The sequence below is a fragment of the Quercus suber genome, unplaced genomic scaffold (genome assembly GCF_002906115.3).
Source record: "Quercus suber isolate HL8 unplaced genomic scaffold, Cork oak 2.0 scaffold_108, whole genome shotgun sequence".
NCBI lineage: Eukaryota > Viridiplantae > Streptophyta > Magnoliopsida > Fagales > Fagaceae > Quercus > Quercus suber.
In genome coordinates, this window is record NW_027069573.1 from 746,735 (window position 1) to 757,911 (window position 11,177).

At 33.9% G+C, this 11,177-nt stretch overlaps 1 protein-coding gene across 1 annotated transcript; it reads left to right on the forward strand.

Moving 5' to 3' along the window:
- The first annotated feature begins 251 nt into the window (after positions 1–251).
- On the forward strand, positions 252–1,505 carry LOC112033909 (putative F-box protein At1g71320). Its single transcript, XM_024066682.2, has one exon. It carries the CDS (start codon positions 252–254, stop codon positions 1,503–1,505), a length of 1,254 nt encoding a protein of 417 aa, XP_023922450.2.
- Positions 1,506–11,177: the final 9,672 nt, after the last annotated feature.

The following is an 11,177-nucleotide window of genomic DNA, read 5'->3' on the forward strand; positions in this document are numbered from 1 at the left end:
TTTTTTATTTTTTTTTCGATAAGACGATTCTCAAGGTCTTAATTATACTATTTGTTCATATTTATCCACTTTTTTTTTTTTTGGGGAATTAATTATATATGTAAATTTAATTTGAAAACTTTCGGCTTTCCATTCCAACATGGATTAGGAATTCTATTCCGATTGGGTCTATGAAATCTTTTTTCTTCCATTATATTATACATAGGCAGCTACACCTATATTGCTTGGATGTAAAATTTGCAATGTGTGTAATGGATCTGTTGCAATGTTCTCAAAAACTCCGAGGCAAACGCAAACGCAGAAGATCAATGAGTTTGGACAATCTCCCAGATGGTCTATTGTTAGAAATTCTGCTTCACCTGCCTTTACAGACTGTATTTCAATGCAAATGTGTATCAAATCGCTGGTGCTCTTTAATCTCTACTCCTTATTTCACACACCGCTATGTTAGCCACCTTCACACAAACCTTCAGCCCTTTACATTGCTGTTCGAGTGCAAAGATGATCAGTCAATAACTCGTGTCCTCGCAACCAATTCAGAGGAATCCAAATTGAAATCTCTTGCTGCCTATGTACACAGACAGAGTGAGCATCTATGGCTTGAAGCTTCTTGTAACGACTTGCTCTTATGGCGCGCAAAAGCTGATGAGGAGCCTAGTCCGATGAACGTTTACTATGTGATAAATCCAATCACTAGGCAATGTATCGCACTCCCTCCCATCACTCTACCCTATCCTCGTTCATGGATTCAGGCTGGGTTAATTTGCAGCTATGACTACAACAAGAAGCAACTCAGTTACAGCGTGGTGCTCATTCCTTATTTTCATGACAAGTTAAGGGAATTCAAGGTATACATATTATCATCCAACACCCGGGAATGGAGCGAGTCAATGGTGTTGTGTCCAGATCCAGAGGGATTTGAATTGACTCACTTCGCATTTTGTGCTGTTCCTTATAAAGGCTTGCTTTTTTGGTGCAGTAATAGCGGCCGTCTGCTCGGGATTGATCCGTACAACACTAGATGTTGTCGTTCCTTTGAGCAGCCTATAGGATGGGAGTTAGACAAAGAAACTGATTGTTTTGGAGTGTGTCGAGGGTGCCTGAGAATATGTCAGATTTCAATGTTCTATACTCGTTTTAGTAGCATTTTACGTATTTGGGAGCTCAAGGACTATGATAATGAAGGCGGAGGCAAATGGTACTTGGAACACGAAGTTTCTGTCAACCAATTGGTCTCAAAAAAATCTACATGGCTCACTGAACATGTACAACAGAAATATCCTCTTCCCTTAGTGCTAGCTTTTCATCCTAATGATGGAGATATCTTGTACTTGGCGATTGAATTGAAGGTTTTATTATGCAACTTGCGGAGCAAAACGGTGGAAGTCTTTTGTGATATTCCTCACGACCCTGACACTTGGAATGATAAGTGCAATATCATCAACTTTGTGTTCCCAAGTTGGCCAACTCCCATTCCTTTTGCTCCTTTACAAAGTGGCACCTGATACTAGAAATTATTGTTTGGGCTTCTGAATTATGATTTTCCTTTTTGGTTGTATAGATCATCAATTACCAATTGTCATATAATCTAATCTATTTGTTATTGTAGACCTGCTGTATCTGCACTATTAGTTCTAGTTCCATAATTGTGTTAATACCACCTAATTGCTTGTGTTGCGATGGAGGGGGATTTGAACCCTGAATATCTTGGAAATGCTAAGAGGTACCAACTAGTTGAACTACAAGACTCTTGACAACTAGTCGTGAACCTGCGCATTACGTGTGATAATATCATATTTTTATTTATTATAGTAACAAACATAAATGTAATATAGGAGAAAAATCATAAACCATAAATAAAAATTTGAAAAATTATATTTTTCTATATTACTCTTCTAAAAAGGAAAAAAATTATGTATTATAGGAACAATCATAAATCATAAATATAATTTTTTTTCGTACTAAAATGAAAATAGTACAATTTTTCTCAGAAATTCAAAAGGCATGTTAATTAAAATATTCATTTTTTAATAAAAGTTATTTATAACATTTTGAGAATTATAAAAAAGAATATAAATTTTGAAAATTATTCTTTTGGTTTTAAACAAACTTTTTCAGCCCTATTTTTTATGCCGTACAATCCAAAACACCGAAAATGTAATAAAAAATTAATAAAACTTAACAATGATTAACTGGACCAATTAGGAAAATAATTTGTTGTTGATAATCTATTAAGGTTACTTTCTTCGCCAAAATTACAATTTCGTCCACCTAAAACATATTATCAAATAAAAATTATTAAATAAATCTAAGAATTAAATTTTACAAGAGAGAATAACCAATTTTTCAAGAGAGAATAAAAAGAAATTTATAGAAAATTATATAAGAAGAAAAAAAAAAGTAAAAATTAACAATATAGTAATAAACACCAAATTATCCAAGTTATGTTATGTAATAAAATAAAATAATATTTTTTATATACTATCTTTATAATGCAATACAATAACATCTATGAAATCAAAGAGAATTAAAAACATAGCAACTTAAAAACACAAAACTTAATTATATCAACCCAAAGTAGAGTTCCAAATAATACAAAAATTCTCTTGTGCAGGTTGATCTGGGGTTTTTTTTTTTGGGTATGTTCTTCATGTTCAAGATTTGTGTGAATGGAGAAAGAAACAAATACCACTTATTGATCTTCTTTCTCTTGCATTTTTGTGTGTGTGTGTGTGTGTGTGTGTGTTTTTTTTTTTTTTTTTTTTTTTTTTTCTTTTTTTTTTGTTTTGCTTTGTTTTGGGAGGAGAGAGACATAAAATTTAAGCATAATTTTAATGGAGTGGGTTACGGAAAACAAATGGAACATACCTCAGGTGGGTAAAGTGACACTTTTTAAACCACGGGTAGGCAAAGTGATTTCGAGCCAAACCACAGGTGAGTTTAGTGTAATTACTCCTTATACATATCCAAAAGCTAAAACGTAGTATTTATTATTACTACGCTCCTATTAAGCCACTTCCACAACCAATTCATCCACCCATTTTCAACATTCTCTCTCTTAGTTTTAAACTTTTTTTTTCCTTCTTATTTCTCAATTTATTGTTATACTTTCTCTAACTTTCTCCTCCTTTTACTTTTCATCTTCCACTACTATCTACCTTAGAGCATCCCATCAGTACGTGTAAAGTTGTGCAAAATAGAAAAAGTAACTGACTTTACATATTTTGAGCAAAAAACCCATATCAGTAGGTGTAAAATTGTGCATAAATGCATAATATGCACGATTACTGTAGCATGTGCATTTATTATTTTAAATCTATATTTCTTCTCTCTCCGTCTCTCATTGTCTCTGGGTTTCGTCACTCTCACCTCACTCTCCATTTCTTCATTTGATCAAATCATTCCTATATTGTTGCCGATTATCAAACCATTGTCCCCGATAAATCATCAAACACACCGATCGCTGATCATCCATTGCCGTCGATCATCACCACGCTGATCCCCAACCACGCCGATCAACTCATCAAACGAAGGTCTCTCCGATCATCAAATCATGCCAATCAAATCAACAAAATCATCAGTGGGTTCAGGTTGGGTGGGTGATGAATGGGATTGGGATTGAATGGGTTTCGTTGTGATAGCTGCGGCGATGAAAATAGAGTCCATAGTGCTTGGAATGCAATGAAAATGGTTTAATTCGGTGCTTGAATTGTAGTTCTTGAAAAATGTGAAAAAAAAAATTGGATTTGGAATTGCATTGTTGTTGATAAATAAATGTGAAAGAAGAAGAAAGAAAAAAAATGGATTGATCTATTTTAGATTCAAAGTTTGGTCACTGGTTTGATGGTGGTGGCTGGGTGAGTGTTGATTGATTTGAAAATGAATATTTATTTGAATAAATGTTATAATAGACAAACTGATGTGGGTGTTTTGTAAAAATGAAAGTGTAAAAATAGAAAAAGTAGGTTTTAAATATACAAAATGGAAAATTTTTTGCATCAACTGATATAATTGCTCTTAATATCATTTTTCCTCTATCCATCTATCCCTTTATCTTCTTTTATTTTTGGGTTTTCTTACTCCCCCTCTCTACTATAAATTAGTAAACTATTCGTGCAATGCGTGGATAATATTGTAATGGTTTATGTAAGATGGTTTTAAAGAATGTTGGAGATGTATTATAGCACAATTATTATAGAACTTTATTAGTAATGAGTTCATCATGAAAGGCAGTAATTATAAATTGTACACATATATCCATTAGTAATATGTTTTTCTTTTTCTCTTTAATTCTAAAACAAAATACACATCCCAAATACCCACAATCAATCCCATCATTTACGAAACCCACAAATCCATTATGTCTAACCTTAACATCAAAATCATAATTGCCGTTGTCACTCAATATAAAATGCAAGCCCCCCTTTCTTGTTGTGGCCAACTCATACGGGTCAAGATTAGATGAAACAACAATGTTAGAGCTAGGTAGGTGTCATCGAAAGATCGAAGATAAATGATATCATTTTTTGTCTATATATATTTGACATGGGATGGCATGAAGAGCTATGGGTAGAAAATGGTGAATTAAAATGCAATGAGTTTTTGATGTGGCATTTGAAAATATTTTAATGCTCTTTGCATAGAAAGCGTCGCTTAGTAGAACTTCATGCTTTCTCACATGAGTCTATACTTATATATATATATATATATATATATATATATATAGATTTACAATTCTCTTACCTATTTTATACATAATTTTCACACACAAAATGTTATTTCTCTCTCTCTCTCTCATTTTTTTTTTTTTTTTTTTTTTTTTTTTGCATCTCTACTTTAGGTTGATGANGAATGGACAACCAAACACCCTTTGCTATGCAATTGATGAGAATGAAAACCAATAACAACATGGTTTCATGAATAGTATGGACAATGAGAATGAAAACCAAACACCCTTTGCTGCACAATTGATGACTATGTTGGATTTGTTGGACACCAATCTAGAAGGGAAAGCCAAGTTGTACAAAGACATTGCATTAAGCAATATCTTCATGATGAACAATGGACGCTATATCTTGTAGAAGATCAAAGGGTCAACAGAGATCTACTTGGTGATGGGTGATACATGGTGCCGAAAGTGGTCATCGAATCTGAGGTAGTACCACAAGAATTACTAGAGAGAGACGTGGAATAAGCTACTGGGTTGTCTAAACCATGAGGGTTTGAACCCTATCCATGGGAAAGTGGCAAAGCCAGTTCCAAATAGAGGTTCAAGAGTATCAACTAGATGTTCGATGAGATATACAGGACGCAAAGCTTGTGGGTGGTGAGTGACGAGCGGCTTCGGTCGAAGCTTTGGGTTTTGATACCAATGGTGGTGACACTACAAAAAAATCGTCCTGTCCCAGCGTTTTTGAAAACCGCCGTAATAGATAAGCCTGTACCAGCGTTTTGAAAACGCTGGTATAGGAAATCCTATTATGGCGGCTCAAAACTGATGCTTTACAAATTGCTGCAATAGGAGCTTTATAGCGGCGTTTTTTAAAAACGCTGGTATAGGAAGCCCAAAAGCGCTGGGATAGGGTTACTAATTTCCCTTATGGGAAAGACCTATCCCGGCGCTTTTGTAAGCGCTGGAATAGGTGGACCCTATTCCAGCGCTTTCAAAAGCGCTGGGACAGATCAGTCCATTCCCTTATAGGGAGAGACCTGTCCTAGCATTTTTGGAAGCGCTGGAGTAGAGTCCACCTATTTCAGTACTTACAAAAGCGTCGGGATAAGTCTTTCCCATAAGGGAAATTAGCTTTTGGAAGCGCTGGAATAGGGTCAACCTATTCCAGCGCTTCCAAAAGCGCTGGGATAGGTCAATCCATTTCGTAATGGAGAAAGACCTGTCCCAGCGCTTTTAGAAGCGCTGGACTAGGTTTGACCTTATTCCAGCGCTTCCAAAAGCGCTGGTATAGGTCACCAATATGGATTTATTTATTTTTTTTTTTTACACAAGATAAAATTTCTATTCTAGACTAATCTAAGTGTATATGTGTGTGAAGCTCCCTCCTAGAAATTTGAACCCTGGCCCTTACCCTCACGCCCCAAAAGTACTTATACTTGTGGAGGGATTTGTTAATTATCAAATGACCAATACTCCCCTATACCTAGAAAAAGTCCAAAGTACTCTCCAAAACATTAAAAAAAAAAAAAAAAAAAAAAAAAAAAAAAAAAACAAAACAAAAACAAAAACAAAAACAAAACACCCGATACCTAGAAAAAGACCAATATACCCCTGAAACCTAATAATGACTAAAATATGCCAAAACATCAAAAATGACCCAAGCACTCACTAAGACATTGAAAATGACCGAAGTACCCCTTGTGTGTAAAACTAGTCAAAATACCCTCAATTACTTAAATAAGACCAAAATACCCCTATAAGTCTGATAAATTACCAAAATGCCCCTACAAAGACAAAAAAATGTCCAAAACACACCCGACACCCAGAAAAGGACTAATGCACCCCCAAAACATTAAAAATGACCGAAATACCCCAAAAACATCAAAATAAACGAAAAACCTTCTAAAAGCAAGAAAATGACAAAAGCACCCCCCATGCCTGAAAAAGGTGGAAAACCTCTTGATTACTTGAATAATACTAGGGTGGCAAAATCAACCTAAATCTATTTGCCCACCCAAATCCGCCTACTTAAATGAGACATAAATCCACCCAATTATTAATTGGGTTAAATGGGTATTAACCCAATTAACATTAATGTTTATTGGGTTTTAAATGGGTACCCAATTAGATCCAATTATGATCCAAGTATCATTTTTACAAATCAACCAACTTTAAAATATCCCAAAACCACTAAAATTACCAAAATATCCCTTAAACCTAAAACTAACCAAAATACCCCAAAACCCAAAAAAAGACCAAAATAACCCCAAAATCTACAAAATGAATAAAATACTCCCAAAACCCAAAAAATGACCAAATACCCAAAACCTAAAAATTACCAAAATACCTCTAAAACATTAAAAAAAAAAAAAAGACTGAAATACCTCCCTGAAACTATAAAAATGACCAAAATACCCCTAAAATTTAAAAAAATGACCAAAATATCCTCAAAGTCCAAAAAATGACCAAAATACCCTCGAAACTTAAAATTTACCAAAATACCCCCAAAAACCCCAAAAAATGACCAAAATACCCTTGAAACCCAAAAAATGACCAAAATACCCCCAAAACCTAAAAATTATCAAAATACCCTCGAAACCTAAAAAAATGGCCAAAATAACCCCGAAGCCTAAAAATTGATTAAAATAACTTTGAAACCTAAAAATGACCAAAATACCCCCCGAAACCTAAAAATTACAAAAATAACCCCAAAGCCAAAAAAAAAAAAAAAAAAAGACCAAAATACCCAAAGACCTAAAAATTACCAAAATACCCCCCAAAACTCCAAAAATTACCAAAATACTTTCGAAACCTAAAAATGACTAAAATACCCCAAAAACCCAAAATACCAGTCAAACTAAAGGCTTACATTCATCTATGTCAATTCATGTCTGGTTTCTTAGCCAACCATTTCGCCCGAAGTGGACCCAACTCCTTGAATTTTGTTTTTTGGGTGCTTAATGTAGCGTTGACCAAGTATACTAGTTCTAAAAATATAGCTAACATTTGCAAACAACTGGTTCCAAATAACAATCTGAATTGACCTGAATGACAATAATGTATAAATACTATTATTTAATATGTAACATGCCTTTGCAATTTGACAATGTAATTATTTCTACCATTTATATTCCTTTTGAATTGATGAGTGAGTTTTGCTCTTGACTTCTTGCAGTCTTTTTTATTTTATTTTTTTTATTTTTTTATAGTAAAAATACTTGCATAGTGTAAGAGAGTGCAAGATTTTAGATACATCATCTATCAATATATGTCCCAAGAGAGAAAGCTACAACTACAACTAGAATTACAAGTCTGCTATGGCACATCTAATTTATCAATATTTCAAACATGAATCAAGCAAGCGCCTTTAACAATGCTTCTATGTGTTAATCTTTCCACTCAATTTAGTTGATAATTTTATTTTACTTTGTCATTGTGTTTTTAATTAAAATAAAAACAAGTCAATTCTGACTGTTGGATTTGTTAAATTGCTAGATTAAACATTTGGTGGCTACTGCAATATCTTTGGCATCTCCTGTGGAGCAAAGCAAGGTAGCTACTAGTAAGTTAACCTCTCATTCTCTGACTACATATGATTAAATTATTAAATAGCTCATGTTTATTGTGGAACAAATGCAAACTAGCAAAATATTGGAGCTTATCTTTTGGTTTGTATATCTTTGCACAACTCTCCCTATTTTGGTTTATAGTTTGTTCTCTCAGTGTACTTAGTTTAGTAGTTTCTTCTCTTTTTACATGATTTTGGACGTGAAGTCACCTAATTTACGTCTTTTAAGTTATCTTAGTAGTCTATAATTTAGACTCAGATTTTACAAGATTAGTAGCTTGCTGTAAGTTTGAGTTCCTTTTTCTGGGAGCAAACCAATGAATTGCTAAAGGGTGAGTAAAATCTACTTCATAATACCCTATTAGTCTATAATTATATGTCAAATTTTTTGCTGTGGTGGGTTGTTGATTTGGAGCAAGCAAGTGGCTTGCATGGTGATATAAGGTGGTTTACTTTTCATTATTGGGAGTGTTGATTGTCTTCTGAATATTGTGATATTATTGTTCAACTATGTGTGAATTTATTTTATCTCCTCTTAGTAAATTCAAATATTTTGCTATGGTGGGTTGTTGGAGCAAGCTGGTTGCTTGCATGGAAATATAAGACAGTGTATTTTATTTTGGGAGTGTTGATTGTGTTGTTCCTATTGTACTATAATTATTGATGATGAACTTAGTCATTCTCACTGGAATTTCCTTAATAATTCCATCTTTTATGTGATCATCTAAGTTTACTTTTTATCTATTGCTACTTGAGTAATACTCATACATGGTGTATTCAGTGATTAGCCCCTGGCAGACCAAGTATGGATCTAACTTCACTTAGACTTATATTTTTTAGTTTCGTGAACACTAGGTTCCTAGGTGATTGGAGTCATCTAGCATTTTAAAGCTTTTTCAACGTAAGCTATGGAGTTAAATTCAAGGCATTCTTGATTATTACCCATGATTAAGTTCAGATTTTTCATCATCGATAAGTATATGTATGGCTCCTTTGGAAGAATGGGCATGGCAATTTATGGTACAAGGACAATTACTTAATGCCCTTGATGAGAGATTGAGGGCTAGAGGTGGGTTTGATGAGGGGAAGATTGAGTTGGATGAGTCAGAAAGTGAGGACATGGATATATATTTGCTCCAAAAAATGAAATCCAGGGATATGTGGTCTGAGTTTGAACAAAATTATGGCTCTTCATTACACCCAACATTTGAAGATATTCTTGATTATTACCCATGATTAAGTTCAGATTTTTCAACATTTGAAGATTTTTCATCATCAATAAGTATTGTATTTGCTATTGTAAATAATTATAAGTAAATATATTTAGTTTGTGTGTTTAATGTGGTATTGTATTTGCTATTGGAAAATATGAATTGTGATTCATTACAGGTGTTATAAAATAGGTATTAGAAAATATGTATTTTAGGTACATTACAGTTGCTAAAAAAATTATATATAAAAAAAAAAAAGGACCTATACCAGTGCTTTTGAAAGTACTGGCATAGGTCCTTTTAAATTATACTGATTCACGACCTATACCAGCACTTTTGTGAACGCTGGAATAGATACAGCCTATGCCAACGCTTTCAAAAGCGATGGTATAGGCCCTTTAAATTATATTGATTCAAGACCTATACCAGCACTTTTGAAAGCATTGGAATAGGTACTACCTATGCTAGCACTTTCAAAAGCGCTGGTATAGGTCACGCTAGCTTAGGCAGAACCTATTCCAGAGTTCTAAAAAGCGCTGGTATAGGTCTTGAATCAATATAATTTAAAAGGCCTATACCAGCGCTTTTGAAAGCGCTGGTATAGGGCGTATGCCTTTCCTAGCGCTTTTGAAAAGCGTCGGGACAGGTCCAGTGACCCTATACCCACGTTCACTGCGCGGCGGTTTGAAGCGCCGGGAAAAAAAACACCGGGATAGGAATTTTGACCCTATCCCAGCGCTTTCTGGGGCTATCCTAGTGGTTTTGAGAACGCTGGGATAGCCCCATTTTTTTGTAGTGTGATACCATTGTACAGGTCGTTCTTAGGGAGGTTCTCGCAGTTCTTGGACACAGGGAGACTAGGAAAGAATTCTCGGTACCATTAAGAAAGAAAAACACTCTAATACCTGAGAAGCATGAAGATTCTCTCCAGCGGCATAAACACTCTATTACCATAAAGACTTTGGACATGGTAAATGTTAACTGTGAAAGGTGCATTATTCTTGCTTAGAAACTGGACAATCTGAGTCATTAAGTCAGTGATCTTGTGTAGGTTGATCTGAGTTTTTTTTTTTTAAGGTATGTTCTTCATGTTCAAGATTTGTGTGAATAGAGAGAGAGACAAATACCACTCTTTGATCTTCTTTCTCTTGCATTTTTGTGTGTTTTTTTTTTTTTTTGGAGGAGAGAGACATAAAATTTGAGCTAAAATACCTATTTACCCTTAATTTAAACAAAGGTGGGTTACGGAAAATAAACGGAACATACTTCAGGTGGGCAAAGTAACACTTTTTAAACCATGGGTAGGCAAAGTGATTTTGGGTCAAACCACAGGTGGATTTAGTGTAGTTACCCCTATATATAGATATAAATTAGTAGCAAACTAGCGCGATGTGCGAAAAAATTGGATGATTTGTTTTTTTGTTAAGTGAAAAATGAAAATAGTGGCTATGACTTATAAGTGTTAGTCCCAAACTCTTCTTAAAATAATATGATTATTTTCTAATAAAGTATAATTGATACAATATATTAGATTTTCTAAATTAAGCAATCTATATTTGTTATTTAAAAATGTTTTAAATTTTGTAATTTTTTTGAAGGAAATATAATGCAATTTACATTCATAAGGCAAGATGTTTTGTAAATATTGTAATGTGTGGTTGGAATTTTTTTATAGTACTCTTTACAAATGGTCAATTCTATATACATCTTGAATAGCTTAAAGAGG